The following is a 16,977-nucleotide window of genomic DNA, read 5'->3' as shown; positions in this document are numbered from 1 at the left end:
CTAGCTGCTTCGTCCCAGTACACACACACCAATGCGACAGGCTCGTAAAGAAAAGATTGCGAATTCCCTCAATCCCCCGTCCATACATAACCACGTTGTCAAGGGCCTAACTGGCCTGTTTTTCAATTCCTCCGAAATTATGGCTCGACGACAAGTCCGTTGTTCATCCTCGCTTTCCCGGCCCGGCCTGCTTCAAAGCGAACGCATCCCGGATCTTCTTGGCCTGCAATTCCTTTTCCCTCTCGAATTTCTGCTGATTCGTCTCGGCCCGTTCTTTCCTTTCGCGCTCCCGCCGGGGATCGACTCCCGGGGGCGCAGCGCATATCGGGTTGACCTGAGGGCCTAGAGCGGCGGATGGTGGCTCGACGGTACTGCGGAGCATCGCATCCCAGTGGTGGTCTCTTTCTTCTTGACGGGTGCTGTCCGTGTCATTGGCCGTTACTTTGTCGACAATGTAGAATGTTTCGGGAAAAGTCTGAGTGCCGTCATCGTAGTACCATCGCAAGGAGATGTGGGAAGTGGAGACATGACCCGTTCCTGTATGATCGGTTAAAGTGGTTGGTGTGTTGGGGCGAATGGCACCGCGGGTCGCCACCGCTTTGCTCTTTGAAATGATGCTCTTGGACAAAGTACTGTCGTAAAGGGCATTGCTCAGCTTGACAGGATGCTCCTGGCCCTCGGCGATGACGAAGATGCACACTTTCGAATTCATAGCCTAAGTCACCGGGTGTCAGCAAGTGCAGAAGACAGTATCAACATGTGCTCGGTTAGTAGCGAGAAACCCGTACCATTGGTGAAGTCCTGTTGGATGGACGAAATAACTGCGGACGACGAGCTTGCCACGAGCGATATGAAGACTCGAGCTGATGGGAATCCTGCATAAGAGCGGTCGAGATCGGGCGATTGCGCCCTGTGGCCATGCCTCAAAAAGGGCAGACGGCCGAGCAGTGAGGCAAATACAGGGCAAACAAGCCGGCAGCAACTGAAACTGCGCAACAGGGAGACAAACTTCGTGCCCAAGCCCGGATTGAAATGCCCGTGTGTTGGCAGACTGGTATTGGAGGATGCTTCGTCTTTCATATATCTAGGGAGAGGATTTGTTCAGGTACACCTTTTGCCAACGGTACATCCCTGTCGAGCGAAAGACTTCAAGTGATGACATTTTGCTGCACTCCGGCGTGATGGTCACCTGGGACTGTCGGGGTGGACCATGAACGCTAGATTTGTCACTTTAGAATGCGCAGGTTGAGAACAAGCCACAAAGAACAATTGACAGGTTGAACAAGACTCTGGAAGATACCAAACTCAATAGTCCTTTCTCGGATCCGCTGTGGCGGCTTCCGCCATGTCCTGATGACCATATCCGTACAAAATTAACGTCGTTGGCCGTCTGGCAATGTTTCGATGACTTGGGGACTTTTTACTCAACCAGCTGTGTAACAAATTTGTCTTCAGTAGCCCGTCACCCAAACGCCTCCCTCGGTCCGAATCCAGATTTCGGGGGGCTTTTGTCACACGATATCGCTTCAGAAGCTCCGTGGCGAGCAGGTCCTTTCCCAGAAATTAACCTCTGTGTCTCATCTTTTGGTGGTACATTCATCGTATTATTCCCTTCATAAGTCGGACGTTTGCGCTCGCCCTTGATCCGGTTGGTGTGCTTTTGTTGTGAGAAGAATTGATTCGGTGCCCCGATACTATGGTGCAAATGCAAAACACTTCACGAAACCCACTGTACTTTTGAGAGCTTCCTACCCTGCGGCCTCTTTTCTTCGGTTGAGCTCGACCAAGGTGATGAATTCATCCCAGTTCTCCTCGATCCAGGGTCGGCCGAGGATACAGTCGAATTTGGCTTCGGATTCTGGTGGTAGAACATAAAACGGCGCACGATGGGACGGCGAACTCCGATCTGCTTCGGAACTGTAACGCTGGAAATGCCACTGAAGGACGACGGTGCTGCTGAGATCGGTGTATCCACCAATCGAATGCACGCGGCCACTGTATGGCTGTTTGGTCAGGTTGAGCTCCGTGTGAGCGTCGTCAGAGATCAGGTTGAAATCGGCCCCGGTGTCCAGCAACACTCTTCGCGGAGTCGTCGTCGTCGTCGTCGTGAAATGTTGATGACCTGACCGTGAATTTCTCTTCGGCTCAAGGTGGATGAACATGAGAACCACAAAAAGATTGAGACGCCTCCTTCTTTCTTCCATCAACATGACTTTTCCATGGTGTTTGGGCGGACCACTGCTGGCACAATCTGCTGCCCGGCTCGGCTTTTCTTCCTTTCCTTGGAACAGAGGCTGAATTATAGAATCTCGCAGCCGGTCAAGAACGGGGGCTTTGGCCACACCCTTGGAATCCGGGACGGCGCGAAGTAACTTGGACATCCTTTCGGGCGAATGCTTCCTCCAGGTGACTAGGGTCATCCTGCCATCCACGAAGTCAGTAATTCTCTTATTCGGCTGGGACAGATGGAAGCCTTTTCATACTGGTACGTCCTTTCTCGGCAATTCCTTCTCACTCTTGCCCAACCGTCTCAGATTCCGCGGGTCATTCACACTGCACGAAGAGAGATTTTTAAGCCACCAGCAAACGAAAAAGATTAGCAACAAAGACAGACCAGTCTGCCATCTTAAATAACACCAAATGGCAGTCAAGCCACTTTGGGAACGGCATGGTCTCTGCTTGGATCGTATCGTTGTACAGGGTCGGGCCCGTCCTTCGGGCAAGCTGCAATATGGCAACATGTGACAAACTCCTCCAAACACGACGAGAACCCTTATCCCGCATACAGGGCTGCAGCTGTGGGCCTCCGAACCTCTTGAGACATGTCGACTTCTTGACAAAAACCAGGCTTATTCCATGTGCAAAGCACGACAGCTTTGGAGGGCTCGGGAGTACCTCCCAATACCGTGGGTCAGTGTCACAACAGGAGGCGTGTCTTTGCAACAGTAGCACCATGGTTTGGAGGATGAAAGAGAATGAATCGACGATGGCCAACGGAAGCACCAGTAACTATTTCGGGACCACATTCGGTAAGGGAAGTTGCAGCGTTGAGTTTTGCCGCACCAAACGAGCCGGAGACCTTGTCAGACTTCCGAGGGATGAATAGTGCGGTGCAAGTCTTGTCTCAAATTTACAAATGCCCTGATATCCAGGGACTTCTGAAATGTAGAGCTGGAGGGAGTGGTTCCTAGGTACCTCATGAGATATGTTGCAACTAAGCCGGTAAATGCGTGATGAGTTTGCCGTAAGATAAAGTGCACGTGCTTCCAAGGCTGTCGCCACGTACGTCGGACTGGCAGCACGGGCGATCTTCACGTAGTTTCCGAATGCAGGGATGGCCGGGCTCGTAATATGCGTTGGCGGCGAGAACAATCGCCAAACAGAGAGCATTTCCAGAGTGGCATTGCGCGCTCGCTCTCTATTGGAAGCTCTCATCGATGGGCGGTTGGAAGGGAGGCCTCTTGGGCAGCGATGCAGGTAGATGGAAGGCCCCTCGGCGAGCGCCCCACTGATGAGAAGTCGCGGCTGTGTTGGACAAGTTAGTCTGTGAGTCCTCATTATAAGCAGACACCCGCCCGCTGTCCTCCCACAAAAGACATACCCCTGATCTCTATCACCTTCGCGGAAGCCGCCGACGAGATCGCTGCGTTACGAAAATGACGGGTTACGGAGCTTTGGCAGCCATGATGGCCAGCCATCAGAATATCGAAGCTTTCCGAAAATTCTCCAGCATGAACCTCGAGAATATCTTGCACATGCAAGCCGAGCTGCAGCATCTCGAAGTGGTTATTAATGAGGTGCGAAAGATCCCAGGCATGAACAGCTTCGACCGGATCTGGATCGATAATCCCGAAAGCATGTCTGAAGAGGACATACACCGGATTTTTGAGCGGTCAAGGACCCTGCTGGACCAGTATTGTAGGAAGCGTGGCTTTGACACCAATGAATGGGAACAGGCCGCTGACACGGTGGGGCAGACCGAGCTCTATTGAGAACAGCAAGAATCAACGCGTTGCAGCAACCGCGAAAGGACAATCTCGAGCTCCGCAGGCAGTGGTATGACGAAGAAAGTGGTGGCGACCAGTTCTTGTATGGAGTGGAAGCGGGCATCTTCCGAGACGCCAGCGTTGAGGAAGACTTGTTGACGCTGAACGAAAACATTGGAAGCAAAGATGCTCTGGCCAACTTTTTGAGTGAAAGAGTGGTGCCGCTATATCACCGGGCAGTTGGATATAGACTTCACCGGTCTATGGCAGAAAAGGCCTTTGAGAGAACGTGGGAGTACAGGCCAGAAACGCTGGTGCAGGTTGGGAATACGATATGTATGCTGTTGTCAGCCGTGATTCCGGCCTTGTCAATCCTGGTGTTGTTCAGTGTGAAAAGCATGGCCGCACGCCTGGTTGCAATCAGCATGATGAGCTTGGTGTTTTCATTGGTGATGAACGTGATTGCTCAGAGACGAGCCGACGTCTTTATGTCCACCACAGCATTTGCGGCAGTGTTGGTGGTGTTTGTAGGCTCAGCAAACGTGATGGGTGGTTGACAGTGGATCGGGAAGAGGTATACAAGGGAAGGCAGAAAACCCCCGAGCGGTTGCACCGTGACACCTTGACCGAGGCCAGGGCCTGGTTTGAACCATACTGTTATCGACCTCGGTCACACTGAGGCTGCTGTGGGAGTTGGAAAATGCAGTTGCGCAGGCTCAAATGCAATTGTTGGGGTGCAGGACAGGCAAAAGGACGACAGGTCATCTTCAGTTGGCCCCATTGTTTGTTTGGTTTTCTTGTCCCCACAAAGCACAGCACTCGGTATCATCAATGTTCATTGAACCTGAAAACGCTAGAGGTGGAATGGGCCGGAGATGATTTGCGTCGGTCTGGCAAGGCTGATGACGTTGAGCTGAGGCTTGAGAAATGAAGCGAGAAGGAAAGTAACAAAGGACCCTGAAAAGAGACCCGCAGGGAGCTAAAGACGCCGAGTTGACTGTGATAGGTTTTCTCGGTGCCGTATTTTCTTTCTTCCGGAGGGCGGGTCCTTTTTCGTCTTGGCGCCATCGAGGGAGCTCGGATCAAGGTGACAAGGGCCAATTGACAGGCAGAAACAGCAGCAGCACAATTCATAGCGTAGTGGGCTACCTAGAGTTAGTGCCTTTGCCCATCACGAACTTCGGAAGTCCAGGGGAGGAGGCCCTACGGAGAGAGGGGGATTAGAGAGCCGCAGCTCCTGTGCCTGCTGCTTGCGCACTTCCCCAACCTCCTGTGCTCGGAGCTCCCCTCGCCCCCTTTGCCCCTCGCCTGTTCTCTCTGCCTCTTCACGCTTCCCAGCTCTTGTCCCTCCCACTTTTTCGGTGCTGTGGTGCTGTGGTGCTGTGCCGGAACTGCTGCTCCTCAGCCAAAAAAGCTGCCTTTCTCTTCTCCTCCTCTCCAGCTTTCTGGAGCTTCCCTCTTTGTCAAGCAAGGTCAAGCGGCACGCCAAACCACTGGGCCGAACGTCTCTATGCACTATGATGCGCACACTTCGGGCTCTCTCTTTTCCCAGCCCCCGGAAGCCCTGAAGCCCGCCTCTTGCCTCTCCCCGATTTCTCTCCTCTCCCCTCTGTTCAGTCCCCTGAGCTGCTGACTAGTGCGAACCTGGGACATGGACTCTGGGCCCTGACGTTTGCCCACAGCTACCCCCCAGAGGTCTCCCAAGTTTCTCAGCCGTAGTCCGCACGCTCACCCCCTACCTCGACCACGCACCTCTTCTCCCTTTCTTAATTCCCTCCCATAGCTTTCTTTCTCTCGTGCTTCTATCCTTTTTCCATCTCTCCTAGACCTCCTTCCATCTTGTTTCATCTATAAGTCCACATCCAAGCATTCTTTACACCATGGTCCCCACCAGAAGCCGACCTGGCGACGAAGAAGAGGAAGAACTCGAGCTCCCCGAGGACGACGACGAAGAAGAAGAGGAGTAAGTTGCGTCTTTTCTGTTCTCATTTCTTGATTGCTCCTGCTTGAACTCCCCGACACGGGATAGAACGAACAATCTGAAGCATTCTTGGTTGTCTTGATGCCGTGTCTGGCTTGATCATTGTGCGCGGCTCAAGTCAAGGTCGCGCAAGCATCCTCTCCTCATCCTTGCTCTTCCTTCATCCTCAAGCTGCGCGCCCCTTTCTGCTGGTATCGGTTCTCGCAATTGATGGCGCTAATGCATTTTGCTCCTGGGCAGATATGAAGACGACGATGACGAGGATGACGAGGACGGAGATGAAGAGGAAGAGGAAGATGAAGACGTAGAGGGCGAAGAGGAGGAGGAAGAACAAGGTAAGTCCTGACCTTTGATCGGTCCAAAATAGGCTCTGTTACCGTCTCAACTGGATCGCTAATCGACCCATTGACATAGCTCCTCCTCCCAAAAAGCGAAAGGCTGAAGCCGAACCCGCTGAACCCGCACCCAAGAAATCCAAGCCTGCTGCCCAGGAAGAGGAAGAGGAGGAGGAGGAGGAGGATGAGGAGAATGGCGAGGATGCGCCCGAAGACGACGCTGACGAGCCAGAACAAGAAGAGGATGAGCCCGCGGTCAAGACCAAAGCTATTTCGGGCTCCGAGACCAAACAAGCTGCGGCCACTGCCACTGCCGAAAATGAGGAGCTCGACGACGAAGAATAGTCATCGACGGTTCTCGCGGGTGGCAGAAGTGAACGTTGGCAAGAAAGATAGAACCAGGCAAAATTTTCTCCAACGCAGAGACAATATCTCTCCCGCACCCACCGCCGCGGGGAAAATGCCCCTGTTGCCCCTGTCGAATAATCCCTCTGCTCGACGTGTTCATCTGTTTCGCGTGATAAATTTCCCCTCGCTTGTGTTTTGAAAGTCGTGCCTACAAATGGCACTGGAGACTTTGGCCGTAGTCCTCTCCTTGTCGATGGGGTGGTCACTTCAGATGTAGAATTGGTCGACGGCTTCAGTTGGAGGTTACTACCCTTTCTACAATAGCTCATTGTTAGCCATTATTGAGATCAATCAGCTTGCCGCTTGCCTTCTGCCTGACCTGTTTCGGCTCGGGACATCCGGCTCGTCCGTATCGCACCAGAGGTCTCTCAACCAATTTCTACTCAACACCACTGCAGGGATGTGTTATGCTCGCTCCGGCCGCGGTTTTGTGAATGGAATCGTCCTCAAGCTTGCCAGGCAATCTGGCACGCTTGGCTGTTTCAACGATCCGCAATTGACCAGGCACCGAATCTGAGGTACCAAGTACCTACTGGGTGCCTACCAAGAACAAGCATGCTTACTACGCCCACTGATGCAAATGGCTTATATGCAAGGCGATTACCTTGTGGGTAACAGCCTCTGAGGAACCTGCCCCTTACAGCCTCTTCCAGCCAAGAGCATTAAAAGATCGCCGCCCAGCGAAAATTCATGCTCGAGCTTCAAGCGACATGACATCCTGTATCGGATTTCGGTCTTTGGCAGGCTGAGCAACATACCATGTGGTGCGGCCGCTACCATCAGCTGAGTCGACTCACGGACATCCAGCAGGCCTATACCCTTGAGCTCTATGAAGCAGATGTGGCAAACTACGGTATCACTTCATCGATGCCATGCTCTGCTGCCTTGGACTGCCACCCTTTTTCTTGGCTGTACGGAGGGAAATAAATGGGACTCTAAAAGCCGAGAAATACAAAGGTGACAGACTCACAGTATAAAGGTAGGACGTACGCACGGTCAGCTAAACTGTGTCAGAAGTATCTCAAAGTAACCACCATTCACCCAACAAGCCAGCCTCGGTCACCCTATTTTCAGGTACAATATTCCGCTACATCAATCGAGACTGGAAAATATTTCAAGGACAATGACAAGCCCCAAGGTCTGGTTCATCACCGGTTGCAGCAGTGGGTTCGGTCAAGAGCTCGTACTTGCGGCGTTGAGACGAGGTGATAGAGTTATTGCAACTGCTCGCAATGCCAGCAAGCTCGACGACCTCAAAGCTGCTGGGGCCACAACGATGAATTGGGATGTTACGGCACCTCTAGAGCACCTCAAGAAGGCAGCTGAACAGGCACATGGAGTTTACGGACGTTTTGACTACCTGATCAACAATGCAGGTTACAGCCAAGTCGGGGGAATAGAGGAATCCACGTAAGTGCTTCTTTCGACACTCTCTGGTTCGAAAGGGATGCTTATATGGGTCCAGTCCGGAACAGACTTATGCGCAATTCGCCACCAACGTGTTTGGGCTGTTGAACACCACCCGGGCCATCGTTCCGTACATGCGAGCACAACGGTCGGGAGTTGTGGCCAACTTCTCCAGTGTCGCTGCGTGGACGGGCTACGCAGGCGTTGGGCTCTATTGTGCTTCCAAGTCGGCGGCCAGTGCTCTCTCGGAGAGTCTCTACTATGAACTGGCCGATTTCAACATCAAAGTGTGCACAATCGAGCCTGGATATTTCCGCTCCAAGTTTCTCGCTGCCGGCAACAAGCTCAAAAGAGAGAATGCGATTGCTGATTACGAAGGTACGGCCGTGCGCAAAGGGGAGGAACTGATGGATGCATTCGACAACAAGCAGCCAGGTGACATCAAGAAGGGCGTCAAGGTCATTGTTGATGTCCTGACGGGCGAGACGGGCAAGGAGATTCCAATGCGGTTGGTGCTGGGACCCGACGCGTATGGAATGATCAAGGCCCAATGCGAGGAGACTGTCAAAGCCCTGGAGGGATGGAAGGAATTGACATGCTCGACCGACCTGGACGAGCAGTAACCGCAAGTCCATCTGGAGGGCACGCACGAGCAGTGGTGGGTGGTCAAAGGAATGCTTGACACAAGCAATTGAGTCCGTCGGCATCTCATCACACTCTCCATGAAGGGTTCTACACAAGCAGGTTCTTGATCCCTTTTACTTGACGCATGCAGCCTTGCATCCCTGTACCCTCTGTTACATGGACATTGGGCTGCTGTCTCGGGTGGTGGACATCTTGCTAAAGGCAATAGGATGTACAAATAGGAGATCGACTTTCCTGTGCCAATACGGCAAAAATCAACTTGTCTCGTCAAAGGCACGTGGTTTCTCGATGCCGATCCCTTTACTTTTCTTTCTGTCTTGGACCTTCAGATCGAGCTCTGGTTGGCAGCTGTTGTTGAAATACCAAACCATCTACAGCAGGTACATAGCTAGGTATCTATCACCATTGGGTTCAGGCGCACGGCGACCAGTTACTTCGATCTGTCAACCCAGTACTTGCCATATCTCGAAACGATTTCCCTTCTCACGGCGCAGGGCTGGTTGCACTGACTAGATCCAGGTCTCCATATCCTCCTTTCCCCTTTCGCAATTATATCCAGGGCGGTTGTGTTGTCGGTTCGTCTTCCGTCTTCTGTGCTCTTTTCTGAAGGGAACCGACCCGTCCTTTCCCCTTGCCTCCAGTGCCTCATCTCGCCTCGTCTCGCCTTGCCTTGCCTTTAGTTACTGTTCTCCTTGCTGCCTTTGTACTTACCTTTCTCCCTTCTACGGAACAGAATACTCGTCATACAATCACCTCAACCCCACCTCTCTCGACCGGGAATAGTCCCAACTTCAGGACGGACCAAAACCTGGAAAAGGAAAGACGTGGCTTGAGATGCGAGAACTCGGTGCTCGTATCCATCCTCTTTCCCATGATTAGTCGAGTCTGGGTCGCCCCCTGAGGGTCCACATCGTATAGGTAAGTATGTATGTACTCGTATCCACCCTCCCTTAGGTATGCGATCCTTTTCTACGCTTTACCAAATCCATATTACCCTCGCGTGTGCCAATTGAGTAATAAATGGAGTGGATGCTAAGCGATAAAAATAGATCTTTTGCTCCTTGGGGTCCCCCTGCTCTGCTATCCTATCCCAACCCGGCAAAAACGCTTCGAATCCTACGCAAGGCTCCCTCCCTCCCTTCCTTCCTTCCTTCGCGTGCTCAATCCTCGTCGCCAGTACTTGTACAGAAGGTTGGACGAGTGGACGAGTCTCTTAGGTACAGAGTAATTCCCCACCACGGGGCTAATAATCCCCTGCTTGGCCTGTTCCTTTATTCCCCGAAGCTGTTTCGTCCTCGCCATTACCTACGTTGCGAGAAAGAACTTGCGTTTCAGCCAGGCAGCCAGGCAAGCAAGCAAGCGATCTCTCGTCTCGTGTTGTTCTCGACTCGACTCGTCTCTTCGTCCTCCCCTTCCCCCGTACTCTATTCCCCATTGAGAAGGAGTATCATGTCCTCTTTCGCAATCGTTCTGGGGGCCTCCCATCCCTTTCGCTCCACACCACATCCTCGCACCAGGTTTTTTTTAACCTTTTCGGTCGCGAAAAGTCTTGATGAGAAATTCCATCCGCGTCACACTACCTCATACTTGCTACCTATGATGCTTGCTGCTGCTGCTGCTACTACTCCTCAAGGCAAAAGTGATGTGATGTAAGGGACGCGTAACCTTTGTTGACTATTACTCGACCGCCTCCTCAGCAGACGAGTTACCGAGCACCGAGCACCGAGTACACTACCAGGTACTGTGGTGCCTACCATTTACGAGTAGAGTAGTGCCTACGAGTAGGTATGCAACTTGAATGTAGGGTACAGTAGCTCTGCATTGTTCGGTCATTTCTTTTTGTCCCCTTGTCTCGTGTGCCCGTGTGCCCGATCGTCGATCTCATCCCCTGCGTCTCCAGCACGAGTTCAGTACCAACCTACTCGTCTGCAGGGGTACAGTAGAGAAGGGAACCCCCCTTACCTCCCTCCTCGTAACTCCCGAGCGATGGGACATGAGCCAGGGTCAGAGGAATAAGGAGGATAGAGTACACAGCACCCTGTACCTTGTACCTAGTAACCTCGAAGTTGACGAACTTGATAGTGGTTTGGGACAGGAAGTTTACATACGGACATGTGTCACCAGCATACAAGCAACAAAGGCACATGATCCCGAGTTACCCTCGTACACCGTAGAACATACGAATGTATAGAACCTATCTACCTACCTGTGTAAGTGAGTATGAACATGTCCCTCGCTACCATCATGTGGTGCATAGGTAACAATCAGTTCTGCATCGAGAGAGACCGAGTACTCGGTACAGTACCTGGCTACCTGGCTACATACAGCAGTCTACGTAACATCTCTAATGTATGTTTGTAGCATACTCGACAACCCCGTACCGAGTTCCCAAATATAGCCCACCCTTTTCCACCTCCACAACCACACAACCTCCACCCACCATCATCGCTGACGCCGCTTTGCGCTATGATACCTAGGTATTTACTGTACCTCGTCCTCCACCACCCACTGTCCAGTACCTACTGTTACCGATCAACTCCCCAACCCCCTCTTTTTGTTTCATCCCCGTGTAGGATCTCACCCAAACACCCCCACTATACCCGTTTTCAACGCTAGAAATCTGACAATTACACCCTGGACCTCGGATGACCTTGCCTTGGAATTCTCCATCCGAATTGTCCACTTACCTATCCACTTCCCTACCTACCTACCTTCAGTACTACCTATCCATAATGTCCATGCAGAATGCAGATACAAAGACGGCTTCTTTCAAATACTCGGCATACTATCACAAGTTGTGCCGGGTTGCTACTCGGAGGTAGCCTTTCATTAGTGTACTCGGTATGTATCGACGCACGGTGCACCTCGTACTTACCTAGGCAGAACATTTACACCCACAACACCCTCTGGCCTCTGGTGCTACCTCTTCTCTCACGACAAACACAGTCATGCTCGTATACCTTCCACCCATACTCGTACCTACCTACAGTACCGACGATTGCCATCCTCATCGTCCATCGCTATACCTGAACAGGAGCTCCCCTCCTCCCTGTCATCCCCCCAGTCCTCACTGGTCACCTCTTTGGTCCGGTCAATGGCCGTGAGGATTGCTACCCGTACCGTAGTCTTCCCGTCTCCCCGTCCTCCACTGCTTATGGCGTTTTGTTTTGTTGCTAATAATAATGATAACCACGAATCCTCCCACACTCCAGTAAAATAGTCCAGTAATACCTCGTACTGTGCCTCGGTACAGTAGGTATGTGTGTCATCCCCTCTCTTCTCCTCTTCCCCTTTCCCCCTGCTGTTCTACTCGCGCCGTCCATCTGCATCTGCAAGGAACTGTAATGGCGTTGTTGTCACTAGTTAGCTAGAGCGCAACCTCGTGCCATGACTGGGCAACATCGCTCTCAAACCTTGTCCCGCCCAATCACCATATGTGCCAATGTATCGGAACACATTACCTGCAGGACAAAGGGGTGCGGCCCGCAACCCACCGTTTGAAAAAGGTTGCCATATATAGGCGGGATGAGCACACCCACTCGTGGACTGCACGATATGCACGAATATAGCTAGCGCAAACTTGAGAGCCTTGTCAGTGACTTCATCCATGGCAAGTGTGACCTTTTACCTTGTTCCATCACTTCTGGCATTTTCTCTCACCAAAGGTTTGCCACGTACTAGAACGTCAAATGCCATCGTGTTTGCTTACCTATTGTCAGAATGCTGAGGGCCCCGTCAAAAGCTTCTGTGTGCGTCGTCTCTTCGGGGCTGTGCTTGAGGGTCACCTTTTCCGCCATCTCTCCAACGCTTTCCGACGGGAAGGAGAGGCATCCCACACCCTGTAGTATCTTCCCGACCTTGAGCACCTGTCGTCCCTCGTGCCGTACCTACTCCGCTCGTGGACCAGTGGCAAATATCGTAACCAGGAAAATCGATCATGCCGCGCCGTCTTTGAGCGATTGCCACATGGTCGTAAGCTTTGCCCTGCACGACCTAAAGTAAGGCGACCACACCGGCGGGCGATACTCCTCAACATGGTCGAGCAGTCCCTCTCCTGCCAAGGCAAGCCTTGCTCCACGAGGCTGAATGGTCCGACAATCCCCACTTGGCCACCCTCATTGCAGCGCACTATACTTCCTCTTCTGCACCCATTGAACCTTCTTTCTTCCTCCACGATCAAATCCTATCTCCACATCGGCAAAGGAGCTGCTTAGCTTGACCGGGTAGGTAGGTAGGGAGAACGTAGACCCTGGTCAGCATTAGCTCAACCCTACCAAGACGGCATCAGAAAAGAGACCGCGAGTTGGTTGTGCATGCGTGCAAAGCTCATCTCAACCTCGTGTCTACAGTAGGTAGTGTCCAGTCCGTCCTAAAATTAGAAGCCTATCGCCGTACACTCAGTTTGCACCATGGAACACGGGATAAGGCGCCGCTTCGTCTCGTCCATCATCGTTCTCGAACGCAGGCGAGCGACAGAGTAAACGGCGGAGAGCGGTGGACGTTCATGCAACAATGCAAGGAGTTGAAAGTGGCAAATTTGCCCATGCAGGGGCAACAGACGACGCGTATCTCATCCTTTCTATTTTTGCCGACTCTTCGGTTTCGGATCCTGACATCCGTCTTCAAAGTGTGAAGGATGAAAACTGGTTGTGGTGAAAAAATGAGACTAAAGGAATGGGAGAGTAGCGCAGGATTGCGTCACGTGTAGTTGCCTGGCAGCTCTTGCCGCACTGTCCCGGTCTTCTGGAAGCGCAGAGACGTAAAAATTAATGGAATCTATGTATGTACTGTGTATATGCTGTGTGGGTGCTGACAACAAACCACTCACCAAAATCAAGACCAGTTTCCCAGGAGATCATGACAGAAACGACCGTCAGTGCAAAGTAATGCCAAACCCAATTCAAGCCTTCATGAATGTGCCCTGCCCTTCGTAAATTGCGACCTGTAGCCCTCCCATCTTCTTGTGCTGTAGACGGACTCTTGAATAGTAGCAGGGATAGCATGTACTTTTCCCCTTGCGCCCATTCCCTCTCCGTGCATTTCCCAGCACCCGTCTAGAACCCGCCAAAAGAACTGGTCGTCATGTTCAAAATTACAAACTTCGTCTCGTCGTCACCTGCCATTGCCCATTTTGCGTAATGCGAGAGTGGCCGGATTGTCGGTTCAAGGTGTATTCACCAGAAAGAATTGTCCAAGTAAGAAACGCTGAAGACCCTGTTTCCTCAGTAGTCGGTCCACTCTGCGTAAGACTCAGTCAAGAGATCGTGTCGGATCATTGGACGTTGGTCGGCTAGTCACATATGGACCGACTGACCCTCAAAAGAATCCATAAAGTTCCAATCGATATCTCCCGAACTTAACCTCGGATGGGGATCGAGATTGTAGCCAAGAAGTGCTGTCCTTGCATGTGGATCGACCTCGTTGCTACCAAAGCTGTGTTCGGAGCCGACCGGGAACTGTTGTCCGGGAAAGGCTGGCAAGAAGTCTTCTGATCCGTGAGCGGGTTCGGAATAGAGGCTGCTTCTCATCCCAGACTGCCATTGCAGGGGTGCGACGATTGAGCCCGGGGTGTCTGGTTGTGAGTAAGCTCCATGCACTAGAGCCGGATTTGAAAGTGCCTGAAATGCGGTCGGCTGTGCGAGATCCATTTGATGGCTGGTCGGGGTCGGAATGCTGAATTTTGCGTTGGGCGGTGTTGATCCGTTCGAGTAAGTCCTCCTGACCTGACCTTGCTGAGCCTTTTGGCGATCCAGGGCAGCCTTCATCCGCTTCCGGATAATGGCATTGCTGCGTTCCAAGGCGGGCATGGTACTCGACGTCTTTTGTAGAACGTCTAGAAGGAAGCTCAGGCCATTCTTTTGTGCGGCCACCGCTGGATCCTCGCCTGGTTGGTATTCCCTCTCGAAGCGCAGCACGGCTATGGTTGCGGCAATGTAAACACTGTAGGTATTGAGATATGAAACGTGGTTAAGTCCAAAAGTATTTGCTTGTAGCATGATGAGATCGTGTATGGCACCTGTTGCCTGTATGCACATTTGCCACGACCGCGCGGGGCCTGGCGCGCTCATGTCTCGTGCTCCAAGCACAACCGGCCGATGTAGAAGGATCACTGTCGTATGGTAAAGTAGATTCAGAGACATGATGTGCACTGGTGGTGCTAGAGATGGCATTTGGTCGGGATTGATTCGCAGATGAGGTGGTAGGGAAATGAGCCAGTCTCGTAGGTCGCGCGAGATTCTCACGAAAGGTGCCTCGCTGGCTGCTTTGGCCTCTGCCGAATGATCTTCCTCTTCCACCTCACGACGAGCGGCTGCCTCCGAGGAATATATATTGTGCATCAAATCGTTGAGAATCACGCAGATTTTGCACAGCTGGCGGAAACATGAGACCACATAGCCAGGACATGGAGGGTAATTGGGGGCGTTTGCGAGTTCAGGCGTTGGCGTCTCTCCATAGTATGGCGCCCACAGGTCACTATCACTATAGTCGTCCATAAATGTAAGGGGCACTTCGTCGGTGTTGGGCGTGAAACCAGGCATGCGGCCCAGATACAAGGACAGTATTTTATCCCAGGTATAGCAGCTCCAGAACAGTCGCTTTCGAATTTCGATGTCTTCGGCCGTTAGGCTCTTCACGAATGTCTGGAGTTTGTCGCTGGGGAGATGGATACCCATGTCCAAAGCCATACGGAACGCGACTCCTGAAAATGTCCATGCTTGGGAAGATCTCCCAAACACAACTTCTCTCGCGGACTGTTGCAGGAGGGCTTGAATGGTTGGGATAGAGCTGTTTTTTAGCATATCCATGCCCAAGCCAAATCGCGCTTCGTCTGTCATTTTCTGCATAAACTCTCCAGCGCTCATCGAACTTCCCGCGGGGCTGTGCCGGCTCAGTACACTATGGTATTGTTCCTGATAGACGTCATGGTTCAGGAACCTGGCAGAATGAGCGTGGACGACCTAGATTACAATCAACACATTGTTCGATCCTCAAATATCTGTAGAACTTTTGCCATACCTTTAGCAAGGATTCTGAAAAGTAGGGCGGATCCGGGCCGCTTGGAGTATTCAGATCCGCCATGGCCATGCATCTCGTAAATGCTGGCCTGTACACAAACAGAAACAACGGATGCTGCCAACACCAGTGATACTTGAGTAGCTCGTGGGAAATTTCCTTTGGTATATTGGTCTTTAGGGCACCATTCGCTATTGCGTACGGTTCCATCTGTCTCTGGTGAGTGGCATTGTAGATCAGGTCGCGTTTCACACGCTGGTCTTCGTGGATATTCCCATTGTAACTGAGTTGGGCTGCTATCGGCGGATGATGGCGCTGACTTGAGGGTGGTTCATGAATGGGAGATGTCGAGTTGTGGAATGCTACACTTCCGCTTTCGTCCACACTAATGTCGGTTTCCCACTTGACATGTCGATTTCGATGCGCCAATGCTTGACCTGAACTTTGAGACCCGGCTGTTTCGCTGGCGGGTGATGCTGAGGGCAGCTTCTTGTCATCGTGAGACCCGGCCTGGCCGTGTTCGTGAGTTACCTCTGGTGGCAGAAGTACAATGAAGGGGCTATCTCATACCCTACTTAGCCAAACTTGAGTCTTGGCCTGTCGCAATTGCGCTTTTAGTTCTTGGATTTCCTCCTCTAAAGATCGCACGTAGGCGAGTGAGGGTGGTTTGTCGTAGTGACAGTCGTCCTTGTATGCGATACACCTACAACAACCGTCTCAGAATGGTTGCACGACGCAATATGTGTTGAGCCTTGGGGGATAACTCACGTGGTGCATTTGGGTGTTTTCCCGTCGCATTTCGACTTTTGACAAATTAGCACCTTGTGCGAAAATGCTTCTTGGGGCCAGCGCTTGTCCCCTCTTCTGACGGGCTTAAGATAGAACAAGAGGGGGGGAGGGTTGGACGTTGACTACCTTTCTTCTACGGCATCCAGCGCATGTCGACTTGCGATGCTTGGATTTTGGTTTCTGTTCGACTTCGGAAGGCATGTTGTGAGCGTGAGGTGACAGGAGATTAGACCGGAGAGTTGCGAGGATTGGGAGGGCAGAGAAACAGTCAAAGAATCAAGTTGACTTCATGATCAAAGCCTCGTAGGGCAATGAGGGACTTTGAATGGCTTTCTCCTCACGAGATCAGAATCAGAATTGGAGATAGGTCCGTCAGCAAAAGTGCCACCCCCTGTCCGGTGTCTGGAGAGCT

General features: G+C 52.0%; 6 protein-coding genes across 6 annotated transcripts; 3 read left to right on the top strand and 3 right to left on the bottom strand.

Moving 5' to 3' along the window:
- Positions 1-163: 163 nt before the first annotated feature.
- Positions 164-712, bottom strand: AYO21_04658 (hypothetical protein; the record flags this gene model as incomplete). The annotated part of the gene is made up of 1 exon (XM_022654630.1): positions 164-712. The coding sequence occupies one exon, from the start codon at positions 710-712 to the stop codon at positions 164-166; it is 549 nt and encodes a 182-aa protein (XP_022512997.1).
- A 1,036-nt stretch (positions 713-1,748) lies between these two features.
- Positions 1,749-2,381, bottom strand: AYO21_04657 (hypothetical protein; the record flags this gene model as incomplete). The annotated part of the gene is made up of 1 exon (XM_022654629.1): positions 1,749-2,381. The coding sequence occupies one exon, from the start codon at positions 2,379-2,381 to the stop codon at positions 1,749-1,751; it is 633 nt and encodes a 210-aa protein (XP_022512996.1).
- A 1,275-nt stretch (positions 2,382-3,656) lies between these two features.
- Positions 3,657-4,543, top strand: AYO21_04656 (hypothetical protein; the record flags this gene model as incomplete). The annotated part of the gene is made up of 2 exons (XM_022654628.1): positions 3,657-3,918; positions 3,978-4,543. The coding sequence occupies 2 exons, from the start codon at positions 3,657-3,659 to the stop codon at positions 4,541-4,543; spliced, it is 828 nt and encodes a 275-aa protein (XP_022512995.1).
- A 1,323-nt stretch (positions 4,544-5,866) lies between these two features.
- AYO21_04655 (hypothetical protein) lies at positions 5,867-6,647 on the top strand (the record flags this gene model as incomplete). The annotated part of the gene is made up of 3 exons (XM_022654627.1): positions 5,867-5,949; positions 6,208-6,302; positions 6,382-6,647. The coding sequence occupies 3 exons, from the start codon at positions 5,867-5,869 to the stop codon at positions 6,645-6,647; spliced, it is 444 nt and encodes a 147-aa protein (XP_022512994.1).
- A 1,186-nt stretch (positions 6,648-7,833) lies between these two features.
- On the top strand, positions 7,834-8,740 carry AYO21_04654 (hypothetical protein; the record flags this gene model as incomplete). Its single annotated transcript, XM_022654626.1, has 2 exons — positions 7,834-8,120; positions 8,176-8,740. The coding sequence occupies 2 exons, from the start codon at positions 7,834-7,836 to the stop codon at positions 8,738-8,740; spliced, it is 852 nt and encodes a 283-aa protein (XP_022512993.1).
- A 5,316-nt stretch (positions 8,741-14,056) lies between these two features.
- AYO21_04653 (hypothetical protein) lies at positions 14,057-16,766 on the bottom strand (the record flags this gene model as incomplete). The annotated part of the gene is made up of 5 exons (XM_022654625.1): positions 14,057-15,721; positions 15,780-16,286; positions 16,347-16,479; positions 16,545-16,579; positions 16,692-16,766. 5 exons carry the CDS (start codon positions 16,764-16,766, stop codon positions 14,057-14,059), a joined length of 2,415 nt encoding a protein of 804 aa, XP_022512992.1.
- Between the last annotated feature and the right edge of the window lie 211 nt (positions 16,767-16,977).

This window comes from Fonsecaea monophora (assembly GCF_001642475.1).
Source record: "Fonsecaea monophora strain CBS 269.37 chromosome Unknown Scaff27, whole genome shotgun sequence".
NCBI classification, from domain to species: domain Eukaryota; kingdom Fungi; phylum Ascomycota; class Eurotiomycetes; order Chaetothyriales; family Herpotrichiellaceae; genus Fonsecaea; species Fonsecaea monophora.
This window is presented reverse-complemented; position numbering and strand designations above follow the sequence as displayed.